Source organism: Bos javanicus, chromosome 17, assembly GCF_032452875.1.
Source record: "Bos javanicus breed banteng chromosome 17, ARS-OSU_banteng_1.0, whole genome shotgun sequence".
NCBI classification, from domain to species: domain Eukaryota; kingdom Metazoa; phylum Chordata; class Mammalia; order Artiodactyla; family Bovidae; genus Bos; species Bos javanicus.
The window spans coordinates 16253093-16272875 of record NC_083884.1 but is presented as its reverse complement, the minus strand read 5'-3'; the positions used below and the strand labels follow the sequence as shown (position 1 = coordinate 16272875).

The 19783-nt window shown below is 40.1% G+C and overlaps 1 protein-coding gene and 1 pseudogene across 5 annotated transcripts in view; one reads left to right on the top strand and one right to left on the bottom strand.

Moving 5' to 3' along the window:
- Nucleotides 1–19783, bottom strand: part of INPP4B (inositol polyphosphate-4-phosphatase type II B) — a 456612-nt gene that overhangs the window by 125622 nt on the left and 311207 nt on the right. For all 5 annotated transcript variants that reach the window (XM_061384112.1, XM_061384115.1, XM_061384111.1 and 2 more), the window contains one exon: nt 17653–17856. In XM_061384112.1, coding sequence (XP_061240096.1) covers nt 17653–17856 — 204 coding nt within the window. The remainder of the gene's footprint in view (nt 1–17652; nt 17857–19783) is intronic.
- LOC133228477 (glutathione S-transferase A4-like) lies at nt 10318–11093 on the top strand (annotated as a pseudogene).

The window sequence follows — 19783 nt, the reverse complement described above, 5'->3', positions numbered from 1 at the left end:
AACAAACTGAAGTATGCTCATTGATTAAGATCAACAATCATATAGTAAAAGGTTGTGTTGTGTGTGGCAAACAGTCTTAAAACACTTAGGAGGACGTTTGGGGGTAAGAAATAGAGCAGTTGCTTATGTAACACTAATACATGATTCATTCACAATCAGATACTCTGTTGAAGGCACATTCAGCAGCAGACTCTGAGCAGACTCATTCTGTTCTTTATCTTTTGGAGAGCAGATCCTTCCAGGCCGGTTGTGAGAGAACCCTGAGCTTTGCTGGACACTGCTTGTGTCGACAAAGTAGATTAAAGTCACTGATTTACATTGCTGTCTCTCATACTAGACTGTGAGTTATCTGAGAGGAGAAGGAAATGGCAACCCACTCCAGTATTCTTGCCTGAAAAATCCCATGGACATAGGAGCCTGGTGGGCTATAGTCCAAAGGGTTGCAAAGAGCTGGACACGACTGAGGGACTAAGCACACACGTGTCCTCAGTATATCGCAGAAGGTCTGGAAGAAAGGCAGAGAGGGGACAAAACAGGAAGGAAGAGAGAGGACTCCAACCCAGAGGCAGATTGGGGATTGCTATTTACATTAGCTGACTTAACCTGCAAAAACCACCACATAATATCATTGACTCAGATTTTAGAGACGAGGAAACTTTTGGTAAGAGATACGGAATAACATTCAATATTAAAATGGTAGAGGTAGATGAGAAATTCCATTTAATTCCAAAGACTGGATTCATTCTTTATGATTTCCCACAGAATGCTGGTATCCAGTAGGAATCCCTCTTCATGAAATAACCAGAACTTTGGGGACAAGCTTTGGGGAGAGGGAGCTCAGGAAGGGTCAGGGACATGTGCATGACACCTCACAAGCCTAAGATTAGGTTTCTGTTATCTGAGGCTTTAACATGAGCCCAATGGCAAATTCTGAACTAAGAGATGACTCTACAAAAAAGGCAGGCTGGTGCCACGTACTCTTAAGTCTGAAATCAACATTACCATGTAATTAGGGGTGCAGCAATCACTTGACTAAAGGACCAATCAGTCTGGGTCAAAGGACACAAATGGCAAATATTAACAGAGGACAACGTTAGTAACAAGGCCCCAAATCCATTCGTGGGCCCAGGTATGAAATAGGGCGTGGACTATAGGGAGGAAGGTGATAATTCACTTCTTAGAAGATAATTAAGAAATATTATTAATTACAAGCAAGATAATTATTTTTGAGCTAGGATGCTAACAATGAGTAGGAAACATTTTTGAAGATGTACCTCGAGTATCTGATTTCTCTTCTAACTAAACAAGCCATTTTCCATCATGTCTCTGAGAAAGCAAATGCACAGAGGAAAATAACCAGCAAAAATCCATTCTCATTTTGGTGACTTCTTATTCACAAGGCCAGTCCATGTGGGGGATTCTTTTTGTTTAGACTGCTGGTATGGCTGGGACGTACTCCACTTTCTTCCCCACTAAAATCATGAAGAGGATCGCCTGCTTAGCAGGGAGAAGACAGTAGAAGCATGAAGACTGGCTGGAGTTCCTCTCACTTCCCACCTTCCCCCTCCCCATTTTCAGGCAAGAAAAATATGATCTGCCTCCAGATTTTGTTTATCCCCTCAGCCACATGACAGGTTTAGAAACACACACACACACACACACACACACACACACACACAACGACAACCTATCAGAAAAGTAGATGGCTGGGCCTTCCTTCTTCTCCCGCTCCAATAGCAGTCATTAGCCTACTACTGAAGAGAATAACTGAACATTGGTGGGTTAAAGTCTAACCTTTATTAAATGGAGCTTAATGGTGTCCTCGACCTTAATAACACCTTCAGAAAAACCCAACTTCTAGAAGGTGAAGTGGCTATCAACTTTGCTCAGCAATGAGGGAAAAAGTCAGTGGGGAACAGAGTCAGGTTCTGATCTTGGTTCTTATTTATTTCTGGGTTAGGACGTAAGCTAACATGCAGGTCAAAGCCAGTGGCAATGGATACACACATTTGAAGGATGTAGACATGAGTAGCCAGGGGGCTATTACACCTGGCAGAGTGAACCATGAGGGTAGGGAATGTGGTGCTTACTCAGCATGTCACACATTCATGAGCTCAAGAGAAATCCTGATTGCTTTGGATCAGCAGTTAACTTAAAAAAAAAAAAACCTCATTCAGCAATTCTTAGCTAATTAACTTTTCTAGGGATGACTTCTGATCAGCAAGAATGTAAAGGCTAAACTAGAGTTGATATGGGGACCCTGTTATATCTTTATCTCCATGCATAATTTGCCACTGGTCACTATGAATTTCTGAGCACTTTGCATAGAAACAGTTAGAAAATTAACAAGACCAATCTCATCTTTACAAAGAAGCTTCAGTCTATCCTTGAGTTGACTGAGAGTAATCTGCACTCTACAAGCCTGGTTCCTCCACACTGCAAATCTTTGTTCATTCCATAGCTTGATAACTCTTCTTTCTGAATCCTGGTGTTGTGCATATAATACTTTATGGTACAAAATGGCACATTCATGGCCCAAGCTACATACTACACACATACCTACACACATGTATATAAACACCATGTCCACGACATACACATCATGTTCACTAAAATCAGCCAGATATATGACATCCATCAGAATTGAGATGCCCCCAACCTTTGCTTCTTATTCATCCTCCTGCTTACTTTCATCCACCTACTCATGCAATAATCCCTGACCTCGGTTTCCCAATGACCACACTGCTGGCCTCACCCTGAAATTCAGTGCCAGTTACACAAGTGATTCAGAGGGTCAGTCACTGTTTCTCCAATAGGTGACCTCTCCAAAGTCCCTGGTTTGGATCTTGCCCAGACCTATCGATTAGCTCTCACATGATCAAGCCTACACACAAGAGCCACATTTATCTTCATCGATAACCACGCTTGTGCCATCACTCCTCTGATCAAAAGCAGGCTGAGTACTGCAGTAAGTATTTTCTCTTCTCTCAACTTGCTTGTAGTTGGGTCAACCAAGATCCTAACTCTACACATTTCTCTTTAGTTTTCAAAATGAAAACTTCATCCAGGTCAGTCTCCTTGCTGCCCTAGAAACATGCTGCTAATTAGCTCAACATATATTTTCTGGGCATAGGCTACCTGCCTGCTGAGTGCTGAATATCAAAGATATGAAGGAAACCTTGGAGGAATTAGTGTTTCTAACTTGACACATGCTGCTTTTTATGCTTCGAGGGCCTTCTCTTTTACCTTCCCTCAATCCAAATTCTCACCTTTTCAGGTTCCACATATCTAAGAACTGTTCCTGCTATTCTCTCTCTGATTAATGCATCTTTTCTTTTTAATACACAGTGGGCTCTATAAGGGAAATAACTATTGTTTATTCTTTTCTTCTCAGGTCCTAGTACTCATCACGCATGCGTGCTAAATTGCTTCAGTTGTGTCTGATTCTTTGTGACCCCATGGACTGCAGCCGGCCAGGTTTCTCTGTCTATGGGATTCTCCAGGCTAGAATACTGGAGAGAGTTGCCATGCCCTCCTTCAGGGCATCTTTATGACCCAGGGATCGAACTCACAATCTCTTGCATTGGCAGGTGGGTTCTTAACCACTAGCACCATTTGGGAAGCCCCTAGTATTCACCAGGTTATAGATAAATAAAAGAATGAATATTAATGAATGAAACAAGGAAGGAAGAAATGACTTTTTCATCCTCTTCAACCTTCATATAAATTCTGTCTGAATTCTTTTGACATTTTTAATGTGTCACATAACTACTTTCGATCTGAGAATATCTTTCAATATCTCTGCTTGTTTTATGAGTGCTGGCCCTTTACTTGAATTAGATGATATGGCTGTTGAGGTCAGAATCCATTTTTCTTTTTTTTGACTGCATTTGTTTTCCCCCAAGTACTCATAACATTGCTGCACATTATCGATGCTTAATTAACATTTGTTGATTAACTTAATAGCCTGCTTTAGGAGTAAAAATAAATTAAGATACAACTATAAGAACTATTATCACAAGTATCTTCAAATTGAAGTTAGAATTAAGCTCATATTCTGAATGGCTGAGTTTACTTTAACATGTGTCACATCAAGCTATAGATTCCAATCCATGGAAATATGAAACAAAGCTTTTGTTTAATAATAAACTAAAAATGACTCATTTACTAAAGATTTTAATTTTAAATTGGTAATTGGGTTTCAGCTGCACACCATCAAACCAGGCATTGTAACAGTCAGGAAAGTATCCAAGGGAGATAATGGTATCCAATATAAAACCACAGGAAAATCAGTCTTACACGAATAAAAATAAAATATCTCTGTCAAAAACAGTGACTTGAGTTGGAAGACGAACTGCTGAGTCAGCAAATCCATCCATTCACTTATTCTTCCATTAATTCTGAAAAATACATTGAACTGTTGTGCTGCTGCTGCTAAGTCGCTTCAGTCGTGTCCAACTCTGTGCCACCCCATAGATGGCAGCCCACCAGGCTCCCCCGTCCCTGGGATTCTCCAGGCAAGAACACTGGAGTGGGTTGCCATTTCCTTCTCAAATGCCTGAAAGTGAAAAGTGAAAGTGAAGTCGCTCAGGGGTCTCCAAACGGAAGAAATAGCCTGCAAGTGTCAGACATTTTTCTCTCTCTTAAGCGGCAGGAGGAAACAAACATGATTTTTTTCCTTCTCTATATAAATTTAAAAGGAGGTTTCTCTTAAAATACTGTGTCGCCATAATGACACCTGGTTTCACCTGAAGTTAACCAATGCCTTTTTCTTATGGAAATGTTTGTCTTAAGCAATGCTAATGTGCTATGCATTTACCCCAAACTCTGTCTTCAAGTCGTTAGCCTCTTGGCTCAGAACCTGCTTGACAAACCAGTATGTTATACTCAGATATTGTTTCCCTAATCTAGTAAATGAAACTATTTGTATGGTGGTCTGCCCTTCTTCAAGATTCAAGTTAATCATTTTATGGCCCAGGATAAACCATTTGGTGCCAAGATTATCCCAAAATGCATCTTATGGGTGAGGGGCCTGGTGCCATCCTGAATTTTAAGACATTCCTTTCTTTCATTAACAGACTGCTAGTGACTATAACATCCAGCTGAAGACTAGCAGGGGGGTACTCTTCTGCCCCCTTCTGATGCCTATGTCAGAAGTTTTCTCTATCTCCTTTATACTTTAATAAAACTTTATCACACAAAAGCTCTGAGCGATCAAGCCTCATCTCTGGCCCCAGATTGGATTCATCTCCTCCGGGGGCCAAGAATCCCGGTGTCTTTGCGTGATTCAACAACAACCTTTCAGCGACCTCGTGGTCTGCAGCCTACCAGGCTGCTCCATCCATGGGATTTTCCAGGTACCCCTGGAAAGTGAGGGGTGGCACTCCCCACCACTGGAGTGGGGTGCCATTGCCTTTTCCAGGCACCCCTGGAAAGTGAGGGGTGGCACTCCCCACCACTGGAGTGGGGTGCCATTGCCTCCTCCAACATTGAACTGGTCTGTATCAAACACTGTACGAGGTGCTATAAAACAGGGGGCTGAAGGTGAATGTATTAACTGCATGTGGAAAACTCTTGAAATGGGTAGGATTTCATGAATATGCATGCCCATAAAGATCTCATCTGGGGTTTCTTTTCTTTAATAGAACATTTGTGCATTTTAATGGACAGTCATGAACTTTGCTTAATCACCTTTTGTGGACTTTAATATCAGATAAGAATTCAGAGCACATCTCTCTTGGGTGAAATGGACTAGAGAAGTTCAGGAAGTTTTCCTATCCATCAAGAAAACAGATGATGGAACACTTTCCATTGCCATGCAGGGAACAACTGGCCTAATTCTCCCTGTCTTTTCTGGTGGGAAGAATGGATGCTTTCAATGTTCCCTCCTTGTAATAAGATTAACAAAACTAGACAACCCTATTAGGCATGACTTAGGAAGGAAAAAGAAAAAGCTGAGACAAGGGTAAAATAACTACTTTCAATTCATATTTGCTGGGAAATATCTGAAATTATTTCTGTGTAACCAGAACCTTTGCAATCAGCACATAAATAATCAAGTAAAATGCAAATTACACCACTGGGTTTCTGGAAGCTGTTGGAGACCTTCACTCATCATTTTATTAACTTTGGTCATCTCTGATGTTCTATGTCCATCCTGAATTTTACCACTTCTATGCTTGGAGATAATTGTGAAAATGACTTGAATAGTTGCTTCAGAGTTGATTATGACTCTGGGAAATATGCACTAAGGACAGAGGGATTTAACTGGGTGCTTTTAATTGGAAGAGAGAAACAAAATCCTCAAAAAAAAAAAAAAATCCTTAGTTCTAATGGAGGAAAAGGTACCTGACGTGGTGCTGAGTTAAGTTAAAATTATTCCATGTTTCCAAATATGAAGGAAGACAAGAATAGTAATTTGAGAGGAAACTTCAAAGTCATTAATGTATTCTACAAATGAGTATTGGGTACCTTTTATGAGCGAGTGCTCTGCTAACTAGGGAGACACAAACGTGAGCATGGCATTGTCTTTGCCCTCAAGGAGCTCATAAAGTTGAATGTATGAAAGACACAGACATATAAACAACTGACTGCGATTCAGTGCGTACGAGACTGTGTGATCATGGGATGCAAGAATAATGCTTTATTATACAAAATACTTTGGAGTTGAATGTATACATAATATAAAATTTGGAAGTAAATGGCTGACTTTAGGTAACTAAGTCATAAGGTATTGCTTTAGGAAAAGATGAATCAGATTAGTATATAGCTGCCTATAAGATATCATTACTTTTAAAAAGTGAGAATGATTAATTTCCTTCTTATTAAGATCAGGTCAATGGTTTTACATAGCATAATTCTAACCAGAGAACTGAACAGCAATGCTTTGGAATATCAATTTGCATAGGGACATTATGCATGACCTCAACTATTTTCCCTAGAGGTAAGGTCTAAGATGAACAGAAACTGGCAAGAGAAGTTGAGATTACAGGTCACTGAAGATTGTTCACAGATGAGGAATCTGGCTAGAGATGTGTTGTCATCAACAGTATTTTGCAAGCATATATGCTCACTGCTGCTATTGCTGCTAAGTCGCGTCAGTCGTGTCCGACTCTGTGCAACCCCATAGACGGCAGCCCACCAGGCTCCCCGTCCCTGGGATTCTCCAGGAAAGAACACTGGAGTGGGTTGCCATTTCCTTCTCCAATGCATGAAAGGGAAAAGTGAAAGTGAAGTCGCTCAGTCGTGTCCAACTCTTAGCAACCCCATGGACTGCAGCCCACCAGGCTCCTCCATCCATGGGATTTGCCAGGCAAGAGTGCTGGAGTGGACAAAATACATAGCTGTATCAATCATCTGTCAAACTGAAACCTTCATATTTGTCCTACACACCATTAGAGAAAGGTGAAACACAAAATAAACTGTGAGAATTTGGTAAAGCACACATCAGTTCAGTTCAGTTCAGTCGCTCAGTCGTGTCCGACTCTTTGTGACCCCATGAATCGCAGCACACCAGGCCACATTGTCCATCACCAACTCCCGGAGTTCATTCAGACTCACGTCCATCGAGTCAGTGATGCCATCCAGCCATCTCATCCTCTGTCGTCCCCTTTTCCTCCTGCCCCAAATCCTTCCCAGCATCAGACTCTTTTCCAATGAGTCAACTCTTCACATAAGATGGCCAAAGTACTGGAGTTTCAGCTTCAGCATCATTCCCACCAAAGAAATCCCAGGGCTGATTTCTTTCAGAATGGACTGGTTGGATCTCATCAGAAAAATGTAAATCTTACTCCAAAATTCAAGCCTTGGGAATTTTGAGTTGCAGAGAAACCACATTTTTTTCAGGTTGTATAGACACTTTATTTCAAAAAGGCCTGAAATAAATATTACTGTGAATTTGTGCTATTGTTTCTATATGCTATGAAATTACCAAACACTTAATATGGATTAATGCAAACCATCTATTGTGCTTATGTGACATAAACGCATTTTGCCATAATAAAGCATATAAGTGTTCTCCTAGCTTAAGAATGGAAACTAATATTAAATTTGATTTACATTTATGATACGAAGAAGGGAAATTAATTGGCTAATTTGGATGCTGAAATGTTTCCTGATATAGAAAAGTAGTTCAACTAAAAAAATGAGTTAGGGATATGGCTAAATAATAATGTTTTCTTAGTCTCACATTTTGCTGGAATGGATCAGAATCTAAAAGATCAGAAGTTTACCTTTATTCTTTAACAATTATTGAAGGAGAGTAGGCAGATTTAGCCCCAAACCCATCAGTGTTAAATAACAATTTTCTAGAGAACAGTATAATTACTGGAAGCCACAAAAACTGGGTCAATTTAATACTTTGGTAGGATGACATGCTTTAATATTTTGGACAAACTAATCTTGGAATCCCAGCTGTTGGCAGCATCTGCTGTAGAGATGTAGAGAAAGAAAAGCAATATGTCATCTTTACCAGCTAAAACATGGAGAATGCTAGATTAGTCTATTTCTTTGCACAGATTGTCACAAAAATCCCCATATTCCTGCAGGGTTTAATTGTTTACTAACTTTTCAAGAAAATAAACCTTTAAAGCTCTCAATTATTTAATAAGTAAAATTCAGCAAATAATAGACTTTTTTTGGCCAGTGATCATTTTAGTTTCAATCTCTTCCTTATTGACTAGATAATTATTATCTAGATTCATATGTCATTAATTTTTCCAACAAAGAAGTTGAACATTCTCACATTGACTGAGTTAGTAGAGATTCTCTCTCCGACCTCCAAAAGAAAGATATTTTACATGCAGGGGGAGCCTGGTGGGCTGCCGTCTATGGGGTCGCACAGAGTCGGACACGACTGAAACGACTTAGCAGCAGCAGCAGCAGCTCACTAGAACTCAAGTAATTTACTAACATGAACTTACTTTCCAAATATTTATTATGAAAAACTATGCAGTTGTTCAAGTTAGGTAATTGTTAAAACTACATTTGCTGCCAGAAACTAAATAAATCAGATTTTTAAAAAATAGAGCTATTATAATCTTATATACAAGCCTAAATTAACCTACACGATCAGAGTGTTTTTGTATGCTATCACAGAAACCCAATTAAATTAATTGTTTAAAACATTAAATTATTTCAGGAAGTTGACTAGACTTGTAATCAGTGCCGAAACTTTTCTAACACCTAATTAACCAAGAAAAGTGCTACACAAAATTATGTTTCCAATTCATTTAATAGTACAGTCTCTAAAGGCATTTCCAATTAGCTACATTTTCACTGGATTTACTCAACTTTTCAAAGTGAGATAAAGATCTGAAAATAATGTTAAGTGGTTATAACTTCAGTGATTATTTTTAAAACATGAAAGATTCCCATATTTTATTTCTTTTTTTTTTACATATATATGCACCTATTCTTTTTCAAATTATTTTCCCATTTAGACAAAGGGATCTTTCTAATAGAAAGTGGTCTCCAAGGAACATCAATAACAAGTTTGATTGTTATATAACATTTTATTGAAGTTCCTTGGCCAGCCCTCACAAGGTCTGGAATTTCTAATTTTTCTCAAATGTTGCTAGTAACCAACTTCAGCCACTTTCTTTGGTATCTATTTGAAACTTCCACCACTCTGCTCAGCCTGTCCTCTCTGCCCTCTTCTGCACATGATCCTGCTTTAATGATAAAAGAAGACATCCAGGTTAATGTCTGAAATATAAAAATAACTTGTACAACTCAACAGAAAAGAGCAAAGCAAATAATTAAAAAACAAGCAGATGAACTGAACAGATATTTTTCCAAAGAAGACACGAAAAGGTGCTAAACATCACTAACCATCAGGGAAAAGTAAATCTAAGCCACGATGAAAGACACCGCACACATTCTAGAATGGGTATCATCAAAAAGAAAATAGATAACAAGCAGTGGAGAGGATGCAGAGAAGAAGGCAACCTGTATGCACTGTTGGTAGGAATGTAAATTGGTACAGCCACTATGGAAATCAGTATGGAGGCGCCTCCATAAAATAGAACCACCATATGATGGTTCCACTTCTGGAAATATATTCGAAGGAAACAGAATCTCTATTGCAAAGAGATATCTACACCACCGTGTTCATTGTAGTATTATTTATAATAGTTAAGATATGGAAACACCCTAAGTGTCCATCAACAAATGCATGAATAAAGAAAATGTGATATACATACATACATACAAGCATACACACACACACACACACCAACCCCCCCCTCCCTGCCCCCCCACACATATGTATATACCTCAGCCACAAAAAAGGAAGTAGGAAGACACCTCGCTGGGTGCCTTTGTGCAGTTCTGGTCACTCCGAGTGGAGCCTGAAAACCTGAAAGGCCATGATGGCTATGAAACCCAAGCTCTACTGTCCAAACAGACAAGCCCAGATGGAATCTGGGTTTAAATTGCTGATGGAGTCAAGTCTGATGAAGAATTTTTAGAAGCAAAACAACAGTTGCAGAAGTTGCAAGATGGTAGCCATCTGCTGTCCTAACAAGCACCAATGGTTGAAACTGATTGAAGCTGGTGCAGACGCGGAGCATCCTCCACTACAGGGCAGACAAGCACCGTCTCTTTGGCAAAGATCTCAAGGAGAAAACCCTGGTTGACATGCACATAGAGGGGACCCTGGATCTTCTGGAACTGCTTATCAAGTGTATCCTTACCTCAAACCAGATGATCAGCAAAAGAAAGTGGTTAACATAGCCCAGAAGCTATACTTAGATACTTTCCTGGGTTTGAAAAGGTTTTACAGAGTCATGGACAAAGGTTTCTTATTGGCAATCAGCTGAGCCTTGCAGACATAATTCTACTCCAGATCATTTTGGCTCTAGAAGAAAAAACATCTTAATATTCTGTCTGCCTTCCCTCACCTCCAGGAGTACATGGTGAAAATAAGCAAAATCCCTGCAATTAATAAATTCCTTGAACCTGGCAGTGAGAAGCAGCCTCTGCCAGATGACATGTATGTGAAAACCATGTACAGCATCTTCATGCCACAGGGCAGCCGTGGAACTGTAAGTGAGCGCTGCCCCCAGAGACTGCTGTGTCCACAGCTATCTTAACCGAAGCCAGGCTGCCATGATCCCGCTCTGTTGCAGTGCTGTGCATATTGTTCCCAAGTTGGTTTTTCATATCCTGATATCTCTTCTAGAAACTCTGACCTTTTTTTGTCCAGTGAGTGATTGTTACGGGACCTCTTCTGAAAACCTTTTGTGGCGAGGCCGGCATTTAGGTTAGAGCTGCTCTGTCTACTCATTTCCTAGCAATGAAGATGGGTAGGATCTCATGTTGTCCCCCGAGCTTTGTCCTCTCCTTATCCCATTCTCAGTGCCCTCCAGTCTCTTCCTATTTTTAGTGTCTAATAACAGCGGAGTTCACTAGATAGTAACTCTCCTCTGAGCTAAAATAGATCCATGGTAGTGATGAATACCTTTGATATTCACCAAAATAAAGGATTTACTAATTTAAAAAAAAAAAGGGAAGGAAATTCTGCCATTTCCACCAACATAGATGGATCTTGAGGGCATTATGCTAAGAGAAATCAATCACATAATGGGAACATAAATATTGTATAACTCACTTATATTGAGAATCTTAAAAAAAAAAAAAAAAACAGATTCATGGAAGCAGAGAGTAGATTGGTGATTGCCAGAAGTGAGGAGGGGAAGACAAAAAGGGTGAAGATGATTAAAAGGTACAAACTTTCAGTTATGAGAAAAGTTAAGTCCTGGGGATGTAATATACAATACGGTGACTATAGTTGACAAAACAGAACTGTATCTTTGAAAGTTGCTAAGAGAATGGGTCTCAAAATTTTCATCCTAAGAAAAGAAAATCATAGTCCTGTAAAGTGATAGACATTAATTTCTTGTCATTATATATATGCAAAAAATCACTTTGCTGCATACCTTACACTAATACAGTGTTATATGTCAGTTATAGCTCAATAAACCTGGAGAAAACTATTTCAAATAAAGAACAAAGAAGCCATCCAGCCCCACCCACCCTCAAAAAAGTAAAATCCATTTTTACACCCTCCTGGCATTCTCAGCCCAGCAGCACACTTCTGCCTAGAACTTGTCCCCCACATGCCTACTGGAATTGATTATCTTCTCTTCATTGTAAGGGCCTTGTTCTATGAGTCACTGCCTTTCAGCCTTAAATGCTTTTTGGAGCAATAAACATAGTCAATTGTACCACCTTTAAAACAAAACAAGTAAAAAACTAATAAACACAGACACACATCCCAATTACCATTGTCAGCTAATGTGCTCCTGTCTGAAAGGTCACCTCATCCTCCTTTGCATACTGTTATCTTCTGCTCATATTTAATTCTCAGGAAATGCTTCTGGAAATCCCACTGTGACCACCAGAGTCTCACTTCATCCTGTGTATAATCCTAAGTTGCACAATCACTGACACTGGTATCTCTAGAGCCCTGAATAGGCTGTGGAACCCTTGCATCTGTAGGCAGCTCACCTCTGTGTCCCCAGCACCTGGCACAGTAACCCAGGCAGAACAAGTGCTTTGTAACACCCACCGTACCGAACGCTTCACCGCTGACCTCAACTCACCATTTTCTCCCGCTGTCTTCCTTTTTTCCCCATCATAAGTTTATTTAAAATACTGAGTTGAAATCTCTTTAGCAAAGCCTAACTTCTTCCACTTGTCTTTCTACATCCTTGTCACAACATTTTGTGACTATTTATTAACATATTTTTATCTACCACTAGAATCTGAACTCTAGGATCTAACAATCTAGCATGATTTATCTTGCCATTTGGAGTATCTGTGATATGCTAAGTCGCTTCAGTTGTGTCCAACTCTGTGCAACCCCATAGATGGCAGCCCACCAGGCTCCCCCGTCCCTGGGATTCTCCAGGCAAGAAGAGTGGGTTGCCATTTCCTTCTCCAATGCATGAAAGTGAAAAGTGAAAGTGAAGTTGCTCAGTCGTGTCCGACTCTAGTGACCCCATGGACTGCAGCCTACCAGGCTCCTCCGTCCATGGGATTTTCCAGGCAAGAGTACTGGAGTGGGCTGCCATTGCCTTCTCCATCTGTGATATAGAAGGTCTCAAAATGTAATTAAAGAAAAGGTAATAAGGAAGGAGGGAATGTGAGGGATGACTTGAGGAGGAGGAGGAGGGAGAAGTATGGGAGGGAGTTTGCATAACACAATAAGGTGAAAATTATGAAAACAAAAGATACACAGTTCCAACAATCTCCCTTGATTTAATATTAAAGCGGTAATTATTTGCCAAAAAGTTAACAGTTAAGTTGCTCACTCTCAAGTTTTGAAACCCCATGGACGGCAGCACACCAGGCTTCCCTGTCCATCACCAACTGCTGGAGCTTGCTCAAACTCATGTCCATCGAGTCGGCAATACCATTCAACCATCTCATCCTCTGCCTTCCACTTCTCCTGCCTTCAATCTTTCCCAGCATCAGGGTCTTTTCCAGTGAGTCAGTGCTTCGCATCAGGTCCCCAAAGCACTGGTGCTTCAGCTTCAGCATTAGTCTTTCCAATGAATATTCAGGACTGACTTCCTTTGGGACTGATTGGTTGGATCTCCTTGCAGTCAAAGGGACTCTCGAGTCTTCTCCAACACCACAGTTTAAAAGCATCAGTTCTTTGGTGCTCAGCTTTCTTTATGGTCCAACTTTCATATCCATACATGACTACTGGAAAAACCATAGCTTTGACTATAGGGATCTTTGTCAACAAAGTAATGTCTCTGCTTTTTAATATGCTGTCTAGGTTGGTCATAGCTTTTCTTCCAAGGAGAAAGTGTCTTAATTTCATGGCTGTAGCCACCATCTGAAGTGATAAAGTCTGTCACTGTTTCCATTGTTTCTCCATCTATTTGACATGAAGTGATGGGACCAGATGCCATTATCTTAGTTTTTTGCATGTTGATTTTAAGCGAGCTTTTTCATGCTCCTCTTTCATCAAGAGGCTCTTTAGTTCCTTTTCGCTTTCTGCCTTTAGGGTGGCATCATCTGCATATCTGAGGTTATTGATATTTCTCTCAGCAATCTTGATTCTAGATTGTGCTTTGTCCAATCTGGCGTTTTGCATGATATACTCTGCATAGAAGTTAAATAAGCAGGGTAACAATATCAGCTTTGATGGACTCCTTTCCCAATATGGAACCAGTCCATTGTTCCATGTCCAGTTCTACATGTTGCTTCTTGGCCTGCATACAGATTTCTCAGGAAGCAGGTCAGGTGGTCTGGTATTCCCATCTCTTGAAGAATTTTCCACACTTTATTGTGATCCACACAGTCATAGGCCTTGGCATAGTCAATAAAGCAGAAGTAGATATTTTTCTGGAATTCTCTTACTTTTTCTATGATCCAACAAATGTTGGCAATTTGATCTCTGGTTCCTTTGCCCATTCTAAATCCAGCTTGAACACTGAGAAGTTCTCGGTTCATAGATTGTTGAAGTTTAGCTTGGAGAATTTTGAACATTACTTTGTTAGTGTGTGAGATGAGTGCAATTGTGTGTTTGTTTGAACATTCTTTGGTATTGGAATGAAGACTGACCTTTTCTAGTCCTGTGGCCACTGCTGAGTTTTCCAAATTTCCTGGCATATTGAATGCAACACTTTCACAGCATCATCTTTTAGGATTTGAAATAGCTCAACTGGAATTCCATCACTTCCAGTAGCTTTGTTTGTAGTGATGCTTTCTAAGGCCCACTTGACTTCATATTCCAGAATGTCTGGAGTTAACAGTAAGTTTACTTCATGAAATACAAGTTCTATTCTATATCTACTCAAACTCTTTCAAAGTCACAATCCAAATTTATTTATTGCTATGTAGCATGTGGGACCTCAGTTCCCTGACCAGGGACTGAATCCATGTCCCCTGCATTGGGAGCAAAGAGTCTTCACCACTGGACCACAAGAGAAGTCCCACAATCCAAATTTATGATCTATCCCATTTCCTCACTTACCTCAAGGACTATTATTGATCCTCATACTGAGGATCATACATAACTTATACATCTAAAAAAAGATAACACACAGCAATAATAGTAAAGTAATACAATTCATGCGCCTGGGCCTTTGCAGGACATGGGGCATTATTATCACACAGGCAAATCGTCTATCTCTGGACCACACGAAGAGCTATGTAGAACAGATGCTGTTATTTTCACTTTACAGTGGAGAAAACTGAACTTCAGAGACGTTACGAGGTATAGATGTCTCGGAGCAGTAAGTAAATTGAAGTAGAAGGTGAAGGTAAAAAGAAGAAATATTAGATTTTCTCTTTTGAAAATGATTCACTGGGAGAAATGCAATCTTAATCAGTGACAACAAATACTTATTCAGCATTTACCTCTTGGGAGCCCAGCTCTGTCTTTCCTGTGATAGTAATTTCATCAAAAGAAAGAACAGGTATCACTTCATAGCCCTGCAGACAGCAATTTTTTGTGACCTGAGCCTTACAAATAATTTATTCCCTGAACACTTATAAATTTAGAGTGGCAGGAAAATAAAGTTAGCATACAACAGCATTTTCTTGGTTAAGAATGTGACATAGTAAGGAGTTTCTGTGTGTGTGTGTGTGTGTGTGTGTGTGGTATGCATATACTTCAAAAAGTTCTTAGATAATGGAATATATATTGATTCAGGAGAAACACACTGTTCCCTCTCACCCAGAGAGAGAAACCTTGGTTTTCTCCTGTTTTATTCTGCCCACCTAGGGTTCCTATCACCATGCTGACTTATCTGGTTTATTTGCCTTTGTGTGGGCTTGCATGCTAAGTTGCTTCAGTTGTGTCTGACTCTTTGTGACCCTATGAACCATAGCCCAGCAGAATCCACTGTTCAAGGGATTCTCCCAGGCAAGAATACTGGAGTGGGTTGCCACACCCTCCTCCAGAGGATCTTCATGATTCAGGGATCAAACCCGCATCTTTTATGACTCCTGCATGGACCAGCACTTTCTCTACCACTAGAGCCACTTGGGAAACCTTTATTTGCCTTTACTAGTTATTTTTTCAGATGCTTTTATGTGGCCCTTCTTTTGCCAATTTTAGAGCCACCTGGAGCAACATCTTTTAAATAACAAACCCAATAAACAAAAGAACTTAACTGCCATTTAAATGTTAATGCTTTTTAAGTATGCCCAAAACTAACACACTGGACTGCACCAATGAAAATACTCGTTGCATCCAAGTCGTGGATTATTGATGATTACTGACTCTTTTTCTAAAAACAATTTTAATGGTTTATAGCTCCTTAATAAATAAAGAAAATTTATTCATGGGGAACACATGAGAAATAAAGGAATAAAAAATTAAAAAAAAAAAGTAAAAAGAATTAAGTTATACAAAATATGGGAAATGATGAAATCCCCTAAAAGATGATGCACTGTCTTTAAAAAATATATTATCCTGCAGTTTTCCTATCATAGTGCCCAAAGTACTGCTTTCATTTTCAAGAAGGAATAAAATAAGACTTGAAGGGACTGTCTTTATGGTTTGCTTCAAGATTTCATACAAGTTGAGAATTTAGAATTTAAAAAAAAAAAAGAAAAAAAAATATTACAGTCTTGCAATTGTGGCATCCTTGCTTTGGAGAGAGTCAATTCCTAGGTAGGTTGATAAGAAGTCACGGGTTCTTGAGGAGGAGAAAGGGGTCCGGAGCCCTCAAGAAGGAGAAAGGGGTCTGGGACTCTCAAGGAGAAAAGGACAAACTTCTACATTGCTTTGTCTTCGTCAATATAACAATGTATCTTCTCCTTAACAAGAACCTTCTGACTAATCCTGTCATCTTAAAATGTATAATATGGGAGTGGGTCCGGTAAGATCTTTCTATTGTTCGTTCTAATCTTGCTAATTTAAGATATATCTATTGTGGGAGTGGGTCTGAAAAAAGTATATAAGGCCTTGATGAGACTAGCTAGGGGACCGTTCTCTGCCCTCCTTGTGATGTCTGATGTCTATGTCAGAAGCTTTCACTGTCACTTTTCTCAGTTTAATAAAACTCTGCTACACCAAAGTTCTTGAGTGATCAAGCCTGGTCCCTGGTCCTGAAGCTAAATCTTCTTCTTTGGAGATCAGGAATCTGACATGGTTCTCTGTAAGCTATCTCTTTGATGACATTTATTGGAGATAATTATTATTTGACTACATTATATGTACATTAACGTATATAATGTAGAGGTTCAGTGGTAAAGAATCTGCTTGCCAATGCAGAAGATGCAGATTCAATTCCTTGGTTGGGAAGATCCCCTGGAGAAGGAAGTGGCAACCCACTCCAGTCCCTTGGACAGAGGAGCCTGGTTGGCTACAGTCCATGGGGTCACAAAGAGTTGGACACAACTTAGCAACTAAACAACAACAGACAACATATGTGATATATAAATTTTCACATCAAATAAATGTGGTTGGGTTAAAACTTTCATTTATAATTTGACCCCAAGGAAAAAAAAAACACGACCTATGTACCCACAATCTGTATTATGACTGCTTTCCAACATGTTTTGATGAAAAGGAGAGATTTCTTGACACTTCTGCTCTGTTTTACAGTACTAAATGCTAAGGCTTTAGTCCTTTGAGTTATACCATTGGGAGGCAAGCTAAGTTAAAAAAAATAAAAGACTTACCCACTCCTCCTCATCGTAGTCTGAGTGATGTGGAATGGAGTCCTGCCGTCTCACCGGCAGGGGTGGGTCCTGGGAAATGATCTCCTCTGTGCCACTCTGAGGAGAGGGTGGTTTCTTCAGGACACCCCCAGGCCTGGCAGTGTAAAGTGCTAGAAGGGCACTCCTGACCAGCTGATCCTTGAAGGCATGTACAAAAAGCTCTGTCTGGAAAGAAATTGACAAGGATTAGAAACGCCATGGTAGGTACCTCAGCAGAGAGCTACGGAAAGGTCAGTGGCAGATTTGTTGACACTTAAGCGGTGTGGATGGTGGAAAAAGTGCAGGCAACAGAGAGAGAAAATGATTCATACCAATCAATGGAAAATAGTTTGTTTTCCGGCTGCTGACAAGGCCTTGAGTTCTAAAGTTAATGCTGAGGTCCTATATGCACTCTAAGTACCATCTGTCTCCTCAACCCCCCTCTCTTTTTTTCCAAATCCTGTTGTTAGAGATGTATTTCACTGGGGATTATCATTTGAACACCATCTACCCGCTGTGTCTTTCAGGTAATTTCCAAATATGCCATTAAAGAAAGTGTTATCAGACTATGTTTATTTTGTATTTTAAACAGAGTTAAAGGCTGAAGAATGACATATCTTTGCAAAAAAGAAAAAGACAAAACAGAGGCAGGAGATCTTGATTCTTTTAGCATCATGGACAGATTTCGAAAGTAGAGATGACACAGGCAGTCTTCCTCATGAAAACATTTGGCTTTTATTTCCTATTATTACCCTCTAAACTGTCTCCTCCACCAAATGGTTTCAGTAATGTTCAATGTTAACGAGGTTACCGTGAAATTTGCCATGGTAGATTTTACAAGCTGGTGGTAAATACCTAGTAAGTACTACTGTAATGACGCCTTTCCAACAATAAAGAACTTTACAGCTGTGCTTTGCATTTTCCTGATGAAATGTTTAATGGCTTCACCCTGTTATATACTGGAGGGTGTAGTCATTGATTTTCTGTATTATAGTACACTTAACATGCAAGTGGCCTAACAATCTGCTCAGACTAGAGAAATAACACAAGCACTGACTCACACTGTTAACATAGTTATACTCTGTAACCTGTTGGGAAGGGGGCCTTTAACCCATAGCGTTATTTTGAAGAACACATCATTTACTGAGATGATCTTGGCTAAAACGTTGTCTTCACCAATGCTATAACTCAAGGTAATCATTTACTGGTGCTCTCTAAATCAATCCTAATGTAAATAAACTCTGAATATTCATTGGAATGATTGATGCTGAAGCTGACCTCCAAATCTCTGGCCACCTGATGCGAAGAGCTGACTCACTGATGCTGGGAAAGATTGAAAATGGCAGGACGAGAAGGGGGTGACAGAGAATGAGATGGTTGGATGGTTACTAAATTGTCTCTCAATTTCCCTGTTGTGTCAGCAATTACAGAAAACCAGTTAAACCATGTGCACCTAATAAAACTAAGTCATATCTGTATAGCTACATCTTTGTAACAGATTGTAAAATTGTAGAGCTAGAAGGGACTTTGAGTAGACCTCTTCACTAACAAGACACAAAACTAAGAAAAAAGCCTGGTGACTTGTCCTAGGGCCGACTATTGATTGAAAGCACAAATGAAACAGAGCCACGGTTTTCTAACAAATTCAGGTATCTTTCCCCCTTACTCCACACCACCCACCACGATGATCAGCCTAGATGCTTCTGTCCGTTTTCCTCTTCTCTAACCCCAGCTCGCCAAGTGTCCTAAACATCCACCAGCTCTCATAGTTAGTTGTGTCCACAGTTGAGGAGGAGAAGGCAATGGCACCCCACGTCAGTACTCTTGCCTGGCAAATCCCATGGACGGAGGAGCCTGGTAGGCTGCAGTCCATGGGGTCGCTGGGAGTCGGACACGACTAAGCGACTTCACTTTCACTTTTCACTTTCATGCATTGGAGAAGGAAATGGCAACCCACTCCATTGCTGTTGCCTGGAGAAGCCCAGGGACGGGGGAGCCTGGTGGGCTGCCGTCTATGGGGTCGCACAGAGTTGGACACGACTGAAGCGACTTAGCAGCAGACAGTTGAGGATGCAACTCTCTTCCCTGAGAAATTTTAGTGGATGGTTTTCAA